Here is a 19964-nt window from a genome sequence, read left to right as displayed (position 1 = left end):
CTGAAATAACCATTTTATCTCTCTTAAACATCTATCAAGATTAAAATAAATCTTAAAACCCAGTTGTGGTCAGCAATACCAAATTCTTGGGACAAGAGCTGCCCTGGTTTTGAACTATAATTTACTCTGCTAATCTTGTATTTATATACAGAAATTTATGAACTGCAAAGAAAATATTTTTATAAACATTGAAACAGATCTTTTAAATTTACCAGACCATTTCTCAGGTTTACATTTCATGCAGGTATAAATTATCATCATTTTTTACCAATTCTAAAAAGCAACACAAGTCTTCTCAGCAAAAGTAACTACAGTAATTCAACATCGTTCCTAGTGGTTATGTTTGTAATACGACACTCTTCTTTTTCCCAGCTGCATTTTAGCAGAGTTTTAAAAATAATAAACATGCTGTTAATGTGATTAAAACCCTGAAGCTATTTACAGAAGTCTTCATATATGTTTATATCTGAATGTCTTTCAATTTTTCTGGTGGTTTGCTCTTGGTAAGGACATAATGCAAAACTACTATAGTTATCATGTTAAAACTTAGCAATAAGATCATCCAAGCAAATGCCTAGAACAATGTTATTTCAAAACGATCTATAAGAATTGTTCAATAAAGAAAATGTTCCTTATATGTATAATTCAGCTTTATCTTTATTGATTTGTTCATATTTTTAATAGGTTTTAGAATTGTCAGTGTTCTATTAAAGTATCGTGTAATCTGGTTTATGGTTAGGGTAATAGAGTTACAAGCTTGGACAAAATTTTAATCTATCCTGCAAGGTTGGTTTTTTTTTCCTATTGGCATGCCTTTTTCAGTCAATTACTTAAGGAAAAAAGTCTTAAAATATGATCTGTGAGGAACAATGTGAGAAAAGGAATTCTTCTCTCCAAAAGACGGTACCTGGCTGCCATACATTTTTGGAAGATGGGCATTTTTTAGTAGGGAAAAATCTTCCTGGTCACATTTTTATGTCAGTGTTTCATAAAAGTTGCCATGGTATAGACAAATAAACTTACAATACTATTAAACTGCCTTTATATATAAAGAAAGCACAAGTGCTACTTGATGTGAATGGATAATTTATCTACAGATACTGATCTGAGTTTGTGGTGTGGACAGATTTTGCATGTTGTGCTGTAATTGTCACCTGAGGAAAGAAGATCCCCATTTTGAGGAGTCTTTGGTGGCCAAGTTTTTAATCAGTGCCGGCACAGAGAGTGAATGACTCAGCTTTCCCACTCTGGGGATCTTAGCAGCTGGGGTGAGAGCGTACTATTTAGACTGGTTTGATTTATACCAAAGAAATCCCTCATGAACCAGAACTAGGGCAGTGCTAATCCATGTATTTTACCCTCTTGAGACACGCCGTGTGCTCCTCTTGCAGCTGACACCCCAAATCTGAATCACCATTTTATTTCTCACTGTCACATTTACAGCTTAAGTCTTAATTCCTGGCACATCTAAAAGTCCTGTTGAATTCATTGTCGAGTGAGTAAGGAGCACAGAAGAGCATTCTCCCATGTAATGGGTAGTTGTGTTTTGTTGACAGAGCGCTGGCCCAATTTTGTGGGAAACTCCTCGTTATTTTTGAAGCTCATATTAATATTTTTTATTTATTGGAAGTCTTCTACTCATGCCACTGCATACACTTCTTTTTGTTCATATCTTCCTGCCTCCCTTGTGATAAGTTGGTTCCTCTTCCTCCCCAGGCTCGGCCACCAAGGTAGTTTTTGCAGACTTTTGACTTTGTGATATATGGTTATAGGCTGGCTCTCAGAGCAGTGTTCATGATGTGATAACTATAGATTTAAGTAAAATCAAAGGAAGACTTGTCATATGCCTTGCAGTTAAAAAAAAAGTGTAAACTGCATTAGTGTTTTGGGAAGGTATGCTTAGAGTTTAAATGATACACTGGAAAACTAAAGACGATCAGCTGGAATGACTTCGTAAGGGAACTGAGAAATGTCTTGTATCTTGGGTCACAAATTTTTTTGCTAATAATCTGTATCTTCTGCTGTTATGATTTTAAAATTCTAGGAAATAATTTTTACGTATTGTTTCAAAAAAACCCCTCTTGAGTCTTTTCCAACAGGAAAAAATTGAACAACATAAAGTGTGAAAGATCTTTTGCAGCATTAAGGTTAATATTGGGATGTTGTATGAAAATACTGTGTTATGAAGCAACGTTATCAATTTTCACGTTTCCCCAGACGGGTTTTCAGCAACTTTGAGCATTCCATCAAACCGGCATATTAAAAAGTGCAGACTTTACCTGTTAAAATGCACAGAGCATCTGTAGTAGCCTCACAGCTGTAGTCTGCTGTTACTGTTGCTTTGCAGAAGAATAAGCAACCATTTAGAGATAATGTTTTCTCTACCAAGAGGGCACTTCGAAGCAGATTTCTACACTAGCTTTTGGAAGTGAGCTGAAGTAAAATCAAATCTGTAAGATATTGAAAGGGGCTTTGGTCATATATGATATGATTTCTTTAGAGAAGGTGTTCAGCACTGTACCATATTTATCTCTTTTTGGAGACTCATTTTTGGTGAAAAATTACCAGAATTTGTGCTGAGACTTGCTCAGTATCGGAGCAATGTTTCTTATAACTTAATATAATATAATAGTTTCAGCAAAGTACCATATGCTCAGTACTTCAAAGCCAATAAAGATGAGCAATCCATTTTCAAATTCCTTTTATTCATACAGCATTTCAGATTGATTTACATAAACTAACAAAACAATATTACACTTAAAGTTGATCTGTGACAGTAATAAAAATGTTCCTGCATCCCAAAGCTGCAGAAACGTCACTTCCAATCTACAGTGATCAGTTGCTAAGGATAAATTGTGCCTATGGGATTTGGCAAATCCAGCATATTTTTCCCATATTGCTAGACTGTCTTAAATCCTGAATCAGAAGTCCACCCTTATTCAGGGAGGAAGTGTGAACGTTTGCTTAACTTTAAGTCTCTAGGAACACTTAAAAGTGAGGCTAAATATTTATGTGTTTGAGAGCTTTTCTGAATACGAATGTTCTTTTATCCAGGTGTAAAGCTCAGTCAGGACAAGACGTAAGTTTTACCTATGGCATTTGAAAACAAAAGGACCTGACTGGCTGGACTGCAGCTATACTGCATTCCCCAGTAATGATGCATTATCATTGTTGGTTTTTTTTTCTCCTCACGTTGAGGTTAGTGCCAGGGAGGAATGACACCTGTGTTACACAAATGCAGCACAGCTTTAAGACACTTAACTTTCCTATTGAAATCCTCCCAGTTCTTTTGTTTAGCTGTTCTGTGCATGACACTGCCAAAACATGTTTATTCACACACTGCGAATCACCTTTGCAAACAAACAGAGATCATAATTTAAATCTAACATTCAGCATTTCAGCTTCAGAACGGGATTTTCAAAACTGTGAGGGCAATTCATATATCCCCTTACTATTATGGTTGGTTAAGGCAGTTCTGAGATCTTATTCTAAATGTCAGACAGAAAGGTAGACGAAAATAGCAGGAACTAGATCAGATTTCCTTCTACTTACCCTTGGGTTTTCTTTTGAAGCACAAAACTTTGAATAGTCTGTTAGTACATGAATTGGACACTTGGAGTAGAATTCAAGGTAGTGAAAATTGAAAATACAAGAAATAGTGCTGAAATACTGTAGAAGTCATAAGCAGTTTTTTCAAATCAATACCACAAGCTACTGGTTGTCAATGTTAAGATTCCAATGTACACTAACATATCGATTACATTTTCTTATAGAAATTGGTGAATTGTGTGAATGCTGCAGTATTGCAAAAGGATTCAGCTAGAAAGAGCAGAAAAAAAGTATTTTAACTCTGCAGTAATAATAGAAGGGATTATTAATTTTCCAAAAGAAAACAAGAGGGTACATGCTATAACAATATCCCTTAGTTTCATGAAATTGATAGCATATGGTTTATATTTTTCCACAAAAAACTTTTTCTGGGTGCTTTTTTCATCAGCACTGCAGCTACTCCCGTAAGGATCCAATTCCAATTCTGTCTAAATATAAGAGAACTACACAATATGGGGAAACCTTTATTCCATTACTATTAAGAACCATGCACAGAAGAACATAGAAGGTTCAAAGGTTTCATTGTAATAGCAACCAAAACGCTTGAATTAAAAAGAAGAGTCCAAGGACCTGGACACAAAGCCCATCTGTGCTTAGTTACTGGAGAAGTAAATAGAGAGGTTTTATACGTTTGCAATGCTATGATCCCAGTAACATAACCAAGACGGCTGGCAGCAATAACTAGTGGTTGTACACATCAAAATGTCTTTGTTTTTGCAACCCATCAGAGAACACCGAGGCAAATACATTGGTGCTGGTTTTGAGCGCTCCCATATATCCTGTCTTTCTTTCTATGTGTTATCATCTCCTTTTCCCCCACAGGTTTTTCCCACAAGCTCCTGACAAAAAATAGCTTTTAACTGTGAAAAATGCCAGCTGCAAAAATCCAAAATAAACAATTGCTGGAAAAGGTTAATACAAATCTCCCCCTTAACAGGGCTTTCTTTATCTTCCTTTTATTTCTCACAAGGACCTACACTTGAAAAGGCTTTTCCATTCTCATCTTCCAGCCTGGGTATCGGATGGATTGCTGCCTTTGTGTTTGCACGCTATTTAAATTGCGATTATTACGTTCTGTGTTTTTAAGGGTTGAGCAAAATCGCGATCCATAGAAATGTCACTGCCACTCCCTCATTGTTAGTGCTACTCTCACCTACTGTCTTGCAGTATATCTGTGAGAGTGTCCGTTTTCAGCACTCCACCTGCATGCTTTAAGCTTGAGTAATTATGGCTGTACATCACTTTGGTATTCATCATAAATGTCTAATTTGTTGGTAAGTGTATCTCTTGTTGGTAAGGGAGGCTTTGATACTGGATCATAGGCTGACAGTTGCACTTAATGAAGGGCCCAGAAAAGTAGACTTTATAGAGAAGAAAGAATGAGTGAGCAGAACGCTCCCACGTGAACTTTGTCAGTGCTTGCCACTTCATTCTCTGATCTTCAGTGGCACACCTTATGCCAGTGCTCATAAACATGGGCTTTTTTTTTTACAGTGGTTCCCTATAACTGTGATGTGGTGGCTTTTCCTGGCCTTTTTGCCTTTTTCCAGATCGATCTCATTGTTTTCAAGCCTCCTGTGGGCCCTATACTATGGACAGGATTTGGGCCAGAAAACATTTAGTTGCTAGCATTATCTTTTTGAACCACTAAGAATATGTAATTATTCTTACTATTTTAAATCCTACCAAACTTTGCAGCATTTCTTCTCACTGGCTAAATAATTTCTATTAGGAAAAGGAAAACTTAAGTCTTTTCAGCTGCTTCCTCTTGAGGGATGCAAGGTATCAGCAAATTTTGCTAACACATTCCAGAACAGCCAGCTGTTACTATCCACCTGCAGTCATAATATTGATTGAAAAGAATATAGAACCTAAACATGGATAGGTTCTGTAATTATGTAGAAAGAGTTTAATACATGACTACACTTCAAATGTCATCTGGCAATGGCTGTAACATGGCATGGAATACGTTAGGAAATAATTTAGCTAGTTGAGAAAGTCTCAGTGAAAGATCATGCACTGTTTCCTTATTTTATATTTCAGCTGATTTCTGAAAATATTACCCATGTATATGGAGAAAGTCACTGACAAGACCAACAGGGCTCAGACATCCTGTCAAATATCAAATAAAAAGTTGCTCACATATTCCTGTAGCTCTGCAGTTTCCTAGCGATGTAACTAGAAGTGGCTCTTTTGCCAAAGACTGCGCATATATGAAAAGATAGGAAATAGAAAATAAAAGTACCTTGTTTTCTAGAGCTGATTAAATAAAGATGCCTTTTTTTGCAAATACTTTGACCTTTTGCTACAAAGAATGGAAAAAGTTTGGCAAGAAGCTTTCAGCTTCAAACCTGTTTTAAATACCTCTGTAGCATGGTTATATGCCCTGTCAGGACCCTTACTATTTTCTTTTTGATAAATCAACACAATACAATATATGTCTTGTGACAGATTTACAATTTGATTGGAGATTTTGTCCCAAGGGAGCAAGGAACGTGAGTCGGTCTAATTACACCACTGCTGGGTTTCTAAACAGACATTTTTAAGTTTTCAGTTGAAAGTTTCAGATTATTGATGTTCAGATGAAAAGTAAAAACTTTAACGGAAAGTTGACTTCTGTTGGCAGGGGAGGGTGTTCAATAACAAATTTGCCATTTTTCCAAGAAAGGTTGAATGGGAAAACTTCGAGTGATTCTTGCCCTCACAATGTTTAAGTCCAACAGATCTTGCACACAAGTCCGATTAGCAGTCAGCATGACACTAAACAGGGAATAGTAATTCCTCTGTACATCCCTTTGAAAGCTTTCTGCTAGAAGGTGGCCTTCTCCATAGTATCCCCCTGCCCTAGACCTGAGACAACACTGATGTTGACAGTGAAATTCCAAAGGGGAAACACTGCCTTACACAGGTGTTACACCTCCTGTGAGTCTGTGCTTAAGTGTATTAGTTTGGAGGCAAAGAAAGAACTGCCAGAAAGGACAGATAAGCAAGGCAAAAGCCTAAATTGGTAATTATTTTAAAAAGTACTTCTTGTTATTGAGATACAGTTATGCCCCATTAACTGAAAAACACTAATACAGCTTGTGGGTGCTGGGCTATCATGAACACCAAGAATATCTCAAATACACAGACAAATACCGTGATAAATGCTAAGCTCACTTTATAGTTAGCATAGCAGTGTATCAGAGGTCTTACTGTATTAAAATCCTTTGAGTCTTATTTTAATGTTGCTCTTTGTATCATCCCAGACTTTGGCATTTCTCTCTTTTAAGTAACTAAATGAAGAGCTCTACCGAGAGAAAAGATCCTATAATTCACAATGGGTAGGCCATTTTCTGCATCACTTTCCTAAGACTCCGTTACCTTGTAAGGACTTGGCAATTTCCAGTTAACAAGACACAGGTGCAACTGATTAGCGGGTCTGGTGGAGCTCTGGATGGTCCCTCACACCCTCCCTCAGTAGGTGAGTATTTATTTTCCCCTCCTGAGCATCAGCAGGTTTTGCAAACTCCTTAGCTGAAGAGAAAAAAAGATAAGTGCTATCAATATTAAAAACTTTTCCATTTGAAAGGACGTGTTCCTACAAAGGGAAAAAGAAGGTATGGGTTATTTTAAAATGTTAGCGGTAATGAATGATTTAAATTTTAAAAGGTCAGAAAAAAGAGATTTGTAAGTTTTCATTGGGGATTTTGCACAGATCTGACTGCTATATTATTTGTTTTCTTCAGCATTGATAACAGTTGCAGGTGACACTTTTTTTTCCTCTCTGTTTTGAAGTCTCTCCAGTATAATTTATTTTTGTACAGCTTTGTATAAGGTGCTTTGTCAGGAAAGATCCCAAAGACCTTCTGACACAAATACAGAAATGCAGCATTTTTTTGTGCGAAGGCAGCAGTCCCGTGCTGCCAGTTTCTCACATTCAGAAATGGTGACTCAAAATCTCACAAGTCATGGGGTTGGCTTGAGAAGTTCATTTTTCTTTTCTTTGTGGTTTTTTTTTTAATGGAATGCAATTCTATAGTAGATCTGCCCTTTAAAGGGATGAAAACTTACATTTATAAAAGACAGAGAAAGGATTTAAAAAAGAAAAAAAGAAGGAAGGAAGGAAAGGATAACCAAGATTCTTACCAAGGGCAAGAACCCAGCCCACAAAAAGTTGCAGGTTTCAGGAATTCACAAAACACTGTAGTATTTAAAGAGTCAGCAGGAGAGGAAATCAAGACATCAAGAAGTGAAAATGAAGCAAAGCCCCATGTTATCCAGGACCTTTGGATCTTTAATGCTCATTCAGAGCACAAGAGCTCAGACTAAATTTCAGCGGAAAGGTCTTAGTATTACTGCTTAGTGCTCACTTCTCTTATTTTGGCTGGTTAAATGATGAAATTGTTTCTGCCTGACTTCAAACAATTGGTCCCCAGGTACTTTGGAAGCTCACAGTGAAGTTTGTATCATACTTGTAGCATGTAGTGTCGTCCACTGAATTGACATTTATTATGCTATTACTATTAAATACATTATATAATTGTTAATATTTAATATGTGTATGTTACATCAATATTAATGTCCTGGTTTTGGCTGGGATAGAGTTAATTTTCTTCCTAGCAGCTGGTACAGTGCTGTGTTTTGGATTTAGGATGAGAATAATGTTGATAACACACCGATGTTTTAGTTGTTGCTAAGCAGTGCTTACACTAGTCGAGGACTTTCCAGCTTCCCATGCTCTACTGACTGAGAAGGCTGGGGGTGCACAAGAAGCTGGGAGGGGGCACAGCCAGGACAGCTGACCCAAACTGGCCAAAGGGACATTCCATACCGTGTGATGTCATGCTCAGTACATAAACTGGGGGAAAGCTGGCCGGGGGGGCCGCTGCTCAGGGACTGGCTGGGCATTGGTCAGTGAGCAATTGCATTGTGCATCACTTGCTTTGTATATTATTATTATTATTATTATTATTACTATTATTGTATTTTATTTTATTTCAATTATTAAACTGTTTTTATCTCAAGGGGGGTGGGGTGGGGGGGAGGAGTGAGCGAGCGGCTGTGTGGTGCTCAGTTGCTGACTGAGGTTAAACCATGACAATTAAGAATGCCTGACACTTCCTACTGCAAACCCTATTTTCAGTTAGTTATAACTTCTCATACTTGTAATGATCTGACACAAAATTTTCTGTGCCAGGTGTCTGCCTCAGGCAGAATTTTGTGGTGTTCTTTGGTTTGTTTGTGTTTTTTTTAATGTCAGCCAAAGCAGCTCAGCTATTCCTGAGAAGTTGGCTAGGGAAAACCGTGCAAAATAAACCTGGCAGTCTTTTTGAAGGGACCTAGTGTGTCCTTATCCTGGGGGAAAACACTTGACCTTTGACAAATGTTTGACTTTTCTTTTGGATATCATCTGCTTCAGTTGGTAGGTTCAGATGGAAAACCTGCCAGAACGTGGGTGAACAATGAATGTTTAAGAGATCACAGCTCACCCTGTGCTCACACAGACCTGTTGGAATATGATGTCCAATATGACCATCCACGCTCAATGCCTTCAGCTCCGATCCAAAACCACCCTGATGTGTGCTTGCCCGTGCCACCCCCTCCCCACCTGTGTCCTTATCCTGGGGGAAAACACTTGACCTTTGACAAATGTTTGACTTTTCTTTTGGATATCATCTGCTTCAGTTGGTAGGTTCAGATGGAAAACCTGCCAGAACGTGGGTGAACAATGAATGTTTAAGAGATCACAGCTCACCCTGTGCTCACACAGACCTGTTGGAATATGATGTCCAATATGACCATCCACGCTCAATGCCTTCAGCTCCGATCCAAAACCACCCTGATGTGTGCTTGCCCGTCCCCCCCCCCCCCCCCCCCCCCCAAACTAGCAGCTCCTTCCAGCCGCAGTCAGGAAACTGCAAACTTCTGGTAATAAGATAAAATGTGTGACACGTTTCAGCCATCTTTTCCCCTTGTGTTCAAGGTTCATCTTTATCTTGCTTATGCTAAAAACACTGAGCATCCCTTAACACCTGATTGTTTTTAATTCCTGAAATACGTTTGCAAAGGTCTATTGGGAAAAGCAGATGTAATCAGTAAATTTTAAGGCAAAAGGCAGGACCAAGCCTTTCCTCACTTTTCTGTCTTAATGGTTTTAGCAGCACGATACTTCCAAATGCATACTTACTGCACACGTTATGGAAAGAGGACATCTTCCTCCTTCTCTCAGTAGGCAGAAAATACCTGCCTTGGCTCATGTTCTCCAACATCTGTCTCGGATCTGGCAGTCCATGCACAGAGCCTGAGACTGCAGCAGTTGTCTTCCCTCATGCTGTGAAGCCACAATGCATCCTGATGCACCCCCCCAAATAGTATGGTTTTACTTGGTGGTGTCTGGAGGGGCTTTTCTGCTCCGTGCCTCTTCCACCTACCCAGAAGATGCAGATCAGTTCGTCAGAGTAATGCAGTAAATTGAAAATGTATCATAACTGAAGTGAAATCACACAATTATCATTTCTGGTACAGCATCAGTTTGAATATTGCTTCTTTTAGTGGTATTCATACCCTCCAAAATGAATACAAATATTTTTATTGTAAAGATTTCTGCCTTTTTTCTCTGGAGACCAGAGCAATTTCTAGGGAATTTGTAAGTACATTTCATCTTATTTTCTTAACTTGACACTTCTTAAAGAAAAAATTCCTAGTTTTTTTTCATTTTTGAGTATTTAACTTATATTGCTCATTAAATGCTACCCATTGAATGTCTCTATAATTCATAAAAACATACAGGATAGTGATAATTTTCTTAGGAAAGAGTTTTTTAATGTGCATAGTGTATACCTAGTCCTGTTGCTCTTTACAGTTTATAACTGGTGTGTTAAAGAATGTCAGTATAGACAAAAATTGGACTAAAAATTAGATTTGTTCAGCAAAAGTTTGATTGCTGTATCACAACCTTTTAATTATAGCATTCAGTTCAAAGATGTTTACATACCTTATTGAGCAAGCTGCATATTTTTCCAGCTAGGGTGTGTATACTGTAGTCATTACATTTTTGCATGCTTCACTGACTGAGCTGCATGGACTACTTTAACTATCACCAGGAATACTTGACTGAGTTCAGCTGCTTATTTGAGTGTTTCGGTTTGTGTACTTTATTACTTCAGTGGTGTATGTTGATAAAGTTCTCTTCTGTGCTGTTAAATTTTTGGTTCTGCCAATCTAACGATATACCATGCTGAGAGAACTGCATGCATTGCTAACTGCTTACTCCGTGGTGAACATGAGTAGTTGAAATGTTATAATCCGCAGTGTTTTGTTAAATGAGCTGCATATTTTTGTTTTTATATACGTTGCTTACCCAGTTGTGTACATTTGCCCAACTCATTATACAAAATAAGCTTGATTGGAATAAGAACATTCTCTACCAGCTGTCTGCTCTGAGTCAGTATGTAACAAAATTAGCAACTTTCTCTTTCCAACAGTGGCATGATTGCATCCAAAGTTTAAGGCAATTGGTTTGGAGATCTTGTTTGTTTCATTCACTCCATGCAAACATCAAGATTAACAAACCAATTTGTTGCAACTTAATTTGTTTTCACAAATACGAACAGAGTTAAGTAACAGAGGAAAAACTCAGCATTCTAATACAGGAAAATGCTTCCGTGTATAGTATGGAATATATAGAGACCTAAATATCATTATCTAGCTTAGAGGCATACATTGTAAACATGAGAAGATGGAAAATAACTAGAGACCTCCTGAGATGGATATTTCATCAGATAAGCAATATCCTAAATACTTAAAATTACACATATGACATTTTGTAAATTAAGAGTATGCTTTCATCAAGAGTTATAAAAATAAGCTCATCTCATGACCATTAGAAAATCTCAAAATGCTGCAATAGACAAAATACGTGAAAACTCATGTACAGGGATATGTAGTTTGCTCATTAACGTTGGTACAAAATTGAATTAACATCTTTAAGAAAGTGTTTTTCTCAACTTGCTAGTTTTTTAAGTCAGTTCCAGTAAAACCTACAGGTTATTCTTTGACTAATGCAGAGTTTGCATATGTAGCAGCTTGTGCTTCCATTTACAAAAACTTCAGCACTACCTCACCACAAAAAAACTTTCTTATTTTTTCTTGAGTACAGAGATACTTAATTAGGGCTATACAGTTTACCTGGGTTCCTACCTGCCCCACATATAAATGTAAATGTGCCTGGCTCCTGTTGTCAGTGTCCCACTGCTGATTGCTTTCACTTTAATGTTATAATTCACTGCTGTCTGAGCAGACTACCTGGAAGGGACAGATTTGTTTTTGCAAAAGTTTACATATGAAAGCTTAATTGATCTTATTGCTTTAGTCAAAACTATTTGATTTCAAACAGTGGCCATTTAATTCTCAGACTTCTCATGAACCATTATTTAAGAGCGTAAACATTACAATAGTTTGTTCTAAAAACAAATGTGTGAATACCTAGGGGCAAATATAATTTTTAGTCGTCTGTCTTCACCGATACCTGTGGAAAAGAAATTTAGAGAGAGATGTACAAATGAAATGTATTAATATATCCTGGAACATTATATCAAAATTAATTTAGTCTTTATATTTCAGTTTTTCTGTGTACATTAATGTTGGGTATCAAAAGACTACAAGAAACCAGGTATACTGGATTTAACATCTGAAAAGTAAATGTACTACATGAGATGAGCTAGATCCAACCTAGATTTTCTTAACAGAAACAGAATAAGTAATTTTGCATAAAATTGCTTACAGCAGACAGATGGTAAGGAAGAAAGTTTCATCTCTGTTTTCGCTTTTTTCCCCCAGTACGAATTTACTTTCAGTATCAGTCCATTACCTGTAAAGATCTAGATTTTGCTCTTCCTTTGAACTGTTAAATATCAACTACAGTTTTCCCAAAGTTATTAGTGTAAACTAAGGTCAGAACTGGACTCTTTTCTTCTCTATCATATTCAAACGAATGATGGCTATGGGCAATTTCTACTGTGTAGGTATCCTGTACAGTTTTTGCAGAGGAAAATTCTTCCTTTTGCCAAGGGAAGTGAAGAGAAATATTCCTTTCTTTGGGGAAAGAAAATCAGAAATCTTTATTTTTTTCCTGCTGCTGTGTGAGGCTTAAGCAGGTTGAAAGAAGCAACTAAGAAGCTTTAAGAGATGAAGCAGTTGGAAGGTTTTCATGAGGACTGCTACCCTGTCTCCCAGCTTTCCACCAACCTCTCTAACACTAACTGCAGCAAATTGGACTTGCTTTTCTGTTTTCAGATCTGAGTAACCTATTTCTTTGTATGGCTAGGATACCTACTGAAAAATCAGCATACTAAACTCAAAACATATATTCCATGTATATCACTGCAGCATAAAACAACATGGACTATTAAAATACTAGGAACAGGCAGGGTATCCATTATCTGAGACCTATGGAGAGTAACAATAATTCATAAGACACACATCTATTCCATATATTTTCTGTGTGTACTTCATGCAGCTGGTATATGCAATACACATATAAACTGTCATAATTTATACTTGACCTCTTTTCTTTGTTTGTGTTTTTTTTTTTCCCCAGAGAGTAATTTTCAATGTTGTCAACTTCAGTAAGACAAAAAGCCTGTATAGAGATGGGATGGCTCCAATGGTGAAATCCACAAGCAGACCAAAATGGTAAGTTATCCTTTCAAGGACTTGCTTAATGATGTAAAAGTGTTTTACTTGGCACTTTCTTGTAGTGAAGACCTTATGGCTCAGGTGCATCTTTTGGTAAGAGTAGGAGAGAACTTTGATGCAAAAGCAGTGTTGTGAGGACAGGTTCTCTTTGGAGCAGATGGACAGTATGAACTCTGGAGGCCCTTTCCAGCCTTGCTATGATGGTGTATTGTAGTGCCTTGTTTCAAATAGCGTGACTGAAGTGATGTCCATTCAAGCAAACTGAACAGTCAGGGCTTGGGCCAAATTATTTTTCAGTGACATCCTCACCATCCAACTGTTAGGACAGTCCCTGGCCCAGTTTTGGCTTGTGTCAGCTAGCAGTCTCCCAAACAAAGCCTGCAAGCAATATAGGAGATGGACTAGGCCTGGACTGGTTCCAAAAGGCTGTTTGGATTTCTTCTCCCTGTTTTGTGGAGGTCAGATTTTAGTGGAAGAACGTGAGATCTGCCATGTGAGTTGACCTCATGTGAATGAGTAGTCTCTGGTCTGTTTTATCTAAGACGCAAGGCCAAACCACCTTGTTGTAAGCTCCACAATATATACAACACAGAAAGGTATGCCCATATGAAACACATGAATACCCATATAGATGGTACCTTTTCTCAAAGCAAATGTAATGAAATGTCTACTGTAAACAATAATATGTAAATCCAATGAGTCCTAATGCATGCAAGTCTCCCAAGAATCACGTGATTTGCCTTTAGCTAGGAGACTTGTTTGAATATGGATAGTGAGGTTAGGTGTGTACAGTAATGTATTCTTCTAAGCCTTTACAGCTGCTTCTTTTTATTGGTTAATTAATAATACATTTGATCAATCTGCACATTATCTGAGCCTTATAAATATATCTTTCTTAAATATTTCAACTGTCACACAATTTCCACCTGCAAGATGTTAACTTTTGGTGGTCATAAGATCATTGCTATTATATGGCTTCCTCTTCATATGACCAACGGAATGGCTATTTGGTTTTTTATCTAGATGGTAAGGTCATATGGACAGAAGAGCTGTCTCACAATACAGTTAGTGGATGGAGTCAATTCCAGCTCAATAGGAGCATGTAATAACATTGAAAATTAATTAAAAAAATCCATTGTGTTTAGTGTTTTTGTAGCAAAAGTCATGTTAATTGTGTTTACCGTTTAACTGCAGAAAAATCTTTTGGGGCATTTCAGGGCCACATTTATCAAGCATGCTTTAATCATTTTTCAAAACCTTTTCCTTCTCTCACTGGGGTCTGGTATTTGCAGCTAAGTATATTGTGTGTTAAGTTTATCTATAAATCAGATATTGCTTTCATACAAATTTTATGCCTTTGGTTTCAAATTAAACTGTAAATCTTACAAAACAATGCAAAATAGGCTTTTTCTAGAACATATAGGCTCCTTCACTATTTTTAAAACAGATTTCTCTCCCATTTCCCCAGAGATCTATTTATTTTTGTGTTTTATATTTTTAGGGGATGTATTTGCTCCCATGAAAGTGAGGAATGAATAACATTGCCTGGAGCCAGGCACAGTGTAGGCAGCAGGTGCTGAGCAGCTTCCTTGTACAGGGCTACTACCATACTTCAATCCTGTTTCAGAAATTCTAGCTGTAATTTTTTTCTTTAAAAAGATCATTATTCTATTAAGGTATTTTTATTTTTTTCTAATAGCCTGTGTATGAAAACATCTTGCTGTACTTTGAAGGTGCACATTAATTGATACTGTTATCAGGGACCTTAGTGATATTGGGGTCTACTCAGTATAATTTTCTGTCTTGATGTTAATAGGAGTTATGCATGTGTTTTCCCACTTGGAAAACACATACATTATTTTTGGATATATGCTTTCTATTAGAGCTGTCTTCCATTTGGATTATGCCTTTTACAATTACCTCTGTATCTGTTTCCATGGCATTCTAGTGAAACCTGTAAACAAAATTTTCTCTTTCTCTGTTTGCTGAAATAGGATTTACTAGTACTTGTACTTGCTAATGCAGCATACAGGTAGTTGTGGTCCTTGAACATGAACAGGGCAATATCCAGCTGCATCCATTTGATCCTGTTTGGTGCTTTGTATAGATTAGTCTAGTAAACAATACCAAATCATTCAATGCTGCAAAAGTGCTGAGGTTTACACGAGGGTACTCAGGATTCAGAATTCTGGAAGGAGACTATTGGAACTCTCCACCTTATGTGAAGATTTAAGTCAGCATAGCAGGTTAGTGGCTATAATGTAATTAAATTAGAAAATGATATATTAATTACAAAAAGTTGAAGAAACACAAAAGATTTTAAAATCAAGTTAAAAGGAAGAAGATTACCATAAACCAAGGTCTGCAAATATTCTGTAGCAGATCTCAGTCCTTCACCTCCAAACTCTTCTGTACTAAATATTTGAGGAACTCATCATTTTTGTGCGTGCCTGCCTTTGCCACACTGTGCCTGTGCCTTCAATATGTCATCCATTCTGAAATTCTCCCAACTTCCTCTGGCCACGCTGATGGAAGCAATGCTGTGTCACACATAACTATTCCACTCCCTTTTCTATACAAGGGATGTATAGAACTCTATCAGGTTTGAGATTTAGGGTGATAAAGTGTCTCTTTTCCTTTTTGCATTTGAGAGATGCAAGTACATTACTCCTCTTAATAACAGATATTCAAGCCTGAGTTATGCCCTTTTGATTTAAATGAGAAAGTTCCCACTGTATTCAGGGTAGAATCTGACCATATTGCTCGCAAAATCCTGCATATCAAAAGTAGATTGGCCTCCAGAGACTGTGAATTTTAATGTTTGTTTTGAATGTGGTTATGCGAACATGGCTCCGAGCTTTGCAACATTTTTAGTTTGATTCTTGGCTCTGGAACAAATCACTGCCAAGTGCTCTTGAAGTAGAGAGTATATCAAACACAGATCAACGTTTTTGACCTGTATTCTCTTGCCCTGTGGGGTAAGATCTTTAAATGCAGTCAGCATCAAGGTTCAGGTCAGTGTTACTGATGTAAATGGAGTATATCACTGTCATCAAAGCACTCTATGTGGACACAGATGTTCTGGTGTTGACATATTCTTCTCTTTTGAAGTAAGGCCAAACATTTCCAGTAATGAGCTACTTTAAAAGAGGAAGCAGTATGCTGAAGGATAAGGAAAAAACAGATTTCATGCTAAAGAAAAAGATTATTTTTTAAAAAGAAAAAAACTGGAAAAATAAATTCTGATTAAAATGATATCTATTTTCCCCATACATGGTAACGGATTTACTGAATATTCTTTCCCAGAGGGATAGAGCAAAATAAAGAAGAACTAAGTAGGTTAAGTTCTGAATCCCTCTACCCATTTTTTCTGCATTTTTTGTGGACGTGCTATGTTGACACTAAATAGTATGGGGTTGTGTCAGTTGCATCAGTCAAATTTCACTGCAATGAATCACAGCTCATAGGTAGAAAGACAGCATTGTGTCACACCATGTTACATCAGTTGCGCTTCATAGCAAACTGGACAAGATGAAACTGAAGATTTTATTTCAAGCCAGTGGAATGTGCTGCATCTGATCACTTAGCATTTCTGCTTAAAATTAGCTGTTTCTTCAGAAGTATTACACCAAGATTTTAAAGAATTGGTGTTTTTTCTCAATAATGACTACTACAAATATAAAAACCTCAATTACTATAATAGAGACCTGTTCTGTTTTGACTGCGTCTTCTTTCTTTGTCTCATTTGTGGAGGTGAAGAATTTGAGGGGAGATGGTTTTGCAGAAATTAAATTTTTGCTGTGCTGATGCAGTTTCTACTGTAATCTTCTTTTTCTTTGCTGCTTCACTTAAGTGCAACCTAATTTTGTTGCAGTTTCTTAATCATGATTTCACATTAAAAGCTCTGTCCTTGGAAGCTATTCATAAATCCTTCCATGTGGGCATAGCAGTGGAAGACCATTTAAGTACATATACCGTACTATTACATTGATTGCATGAAGTTTTACAAGTTTCTCAAAGTGAAATAGAAGAGTGAGTTGTTCAAGAGGCAGCAGATTTTCCAAATGATGAAGTGAGCAAATATTCCCTTTGGGCAGAGAACCGCTATAACTCTTGATTATTCAGTGTGAGCATTGCCTCATTGGGGACATTAGTTTTTCAAATTGTGCTAATCTTTTAAAAGTAACAACTGGCCACTCATCACCTTAGGTATTTCAGCAAGATCATGTGCAAAACTCTAATTAGTATTTATAGAACAGCAACTCCTCCCAGTAGAATAGTAGCGGTAGCTGGCAAATATCTGGTTGACACCTGTTAAGACTTCAGACATCCATTGTATTTTATTCTGCATTTCAAATGAGCAGAGAGCAGTAGGTGAAGTCCCCATAATTAAGGGATAAAGGATAATAAATAACATAGTTCTTGAGTGGATGAACACAAGGTTAAAGGCTGTTCTGCAGTTGTGATGCCATATTTCAGGAATTGTTTGTTTGTAAGTAATAATGTTAGCTAAAATATTATGCAGCCTTCAGCATATGAGAGAGGATTTATGTCTAGATTTACATGTGTTTTGTTTATAATGTCAGATTTCAAACTGCTTCTTGGCAAAGCAGCTACTTTCTTCCCTGTCTTTTATCTCACTCAGCATTGATGCCTTTTAACTGGATAGCTGCCTTCCCCAGCAAGCACTCCACTACCTCTGTTGCTATAACATCTACTGTTAAATACTCACAACACATTGCTTCTGAAGCGTTTTTCTTTTCCAGTAAACCTGGGAGTACAGAAAAACTTCTAGGTAATTAATTCAAATTTGAATCTATATGTATCTTGGTAAATATTGTCATGATGAGGAATTTTGGTAGACATCAAGATAAGCAATGCAAGTTTTATGAACAATACTCCCATATGTTCCATTCATCAGAAGGGGACAAAACTGAGAAAATCTGAATTTTGAGTAGCTAAAATGTGTTGATTCTTGCCAAGTTTCTTTAACATTTGTGTCTACAATGCAGTGTTACAATCACTACCATGTCTACCAGGCTGCATTATACATTCAGAGACTTTCAGCAGCATTTTTAGTATGTATTTATATATCTTTAGCCATAAGATAAGCTGTTTGTGAAATGAGCTGTCATTTGTGGTAAAACAGTTTGAGAATAAAGCACTATATATATATATAGCTTGCTAATCTGAAAGACTAGAATTGCTTACTATAAAATATATAGTGGGCTAGAGTTAGTGATAACATCACCTGAATTTAGGTAAAGATGATGAACAAGCTGTTATCATTACCTGATTCCTTCCTTGGACTATTTTACAACTTTGAATACTCTCTGAAGTTTATTCCTTTGCCAGTTTTATCATGTAATGTGTGCTTGTTCTTGCTTTCCTGAGGGATCTGGTGAGAATGCTTTTGGAGGTTCAGAAATAATTCCCATGGCACAGGAGTGTGTTGATGCAGTCTTTGCCAGGGGCAGATCTGGCCCCTCAGAGCTGCTCCCTCCCTTGTGCTAGTACAACTCTGCATAGGATCACCAGACTGGGAGCTGGCCCAGGTTAAAAGTAAACTTTCAAGGAAGAGAAAGAGGATTTAGTCTCGGTCTGGTTCATCACATAGATCCAAACCAAGCTGTATGGGTCCAGCTGGAGGAGCAGTGAGGGAGGTGGGAATAAGTGGCTGGAGCAGGGGCAAGGGAATGAGGATAGCAGCTGCTAGGAAAATGCCTAGAGAATTGTCTATGGAACCACAGCCTCCATTTCAATAACTTGTAGCATTTTATTTGGAGAAAATAGGGAAAAAGACATTGCAGTATTGAACTTTTAAAATCCTATATTGAGTGATAAGCAGGAGTAGTTTTGTCTTAGTTTTACTGTAGCTCTTTGGAAGGAAATAAGATGTTTTAGACAGTTTTGAGGTTGGCATGTATATGAATAAAATAACTGCCTCTGAAGTCCATCCCTGGGTAAATTAATGTTTGTGTGAATCTTGTGAAATAACAAAAGAAACAGACCTAACCACTCTACAAACCCATAAAAAAATGCATTCTCTTCCCCCTTCCCAGTCCAGCAAAGGTAGTTATTCCTAGGAATGTAGAGTGGGTTACATATCACTCTTACCAGCAACAGCTTTTGTGGAAATAGAAAGGTTATATTCTGCTGACACCAAGTATGAATCAGACCCCAAAACTAAGGTGTTTATTGTGCAAACTAAATGGGATTAGTTTGTGGCAAGAAAGAAAGATAAATTTTATTGACTGGATACTTTACTGGAAATTTAAGATGCATGGCATTATGTTGGGGAAAACTAACAACAAGGAAATTAAATTAATATAAAAGAAAGCAAATGAATTTTAGGATTGAAAGAGAAAATGATGAAGAAGCTCTAAAGGACTGCTAAGCCATCATTTAAAAACCCTAGCTATTTTATATGTATGTATGTTTCCTCATCATTTATGTGACTGATCGCCTATAAATCAATTTATTTAGATTACAGCAGAGTCAAAAGGCCCCAGCCAGGATCAAGACTCATTGTGCTTAGTGCTGTGGAAACATATAAACAGACAAAGTCCTTTTCCAAAGTTGTGAAAATTTTATGATTGATTTCAGTAAGAGCAAAGTTAGGCCAATACTGAGCACTTCTGAAAACTCCATCCTTAAAGATTTATTCCAAGCAGTAA

The 19964-nt window shown here is 37.1% G+C and overlaps 1 protein-coding gene across 1 annotated transcript in view; it reads left to right on the top strand.

Annotated features, from left to right (window-relative positions):
* The window catches only part of AGBL4 (ATP/GTP binding protein-like 4), a gene marked incomplete at its 3' end in the record, with an annotated part of 877516 nt that overhangs the window by 220878 nt on the left and 636674 nt on the right, over positions 1 to 19964 (top strand). The window contains exon 3 of the mRNA XM_009318724.1: positions 13190 to 13284. Coding sequence (XP_009316999.1) covers positions 13190 to 13284 — 95 coding nt within the window. The remainder of the gene's footprint in view (positions 1 to 13189; positions 13285 to 19964) is intronic.

The sequence above is a fragment of the Pygoscelis adeliae genome, unplaced genomic scaffold (assembly GCF_000699105.1).
Source record: "Pygoscelis adeliae isolate BGI_AS28 unplaced genomic scaffold, ASM69910v1 Scaffold82, whole genome shotgun sequence".
In the NCBI taxonomy this organism is placed as follows: Eukaryota; Metazoa; Chordata; class Aves; order Sphenisciformes; family Spheniscidae; genus Pygoscelis; species Pygoscelis adeliae.
Note: the sequence above shows the minus strand (reverse complement) of the source record. Positions and strands in the feature narration are given on the sequence as shown.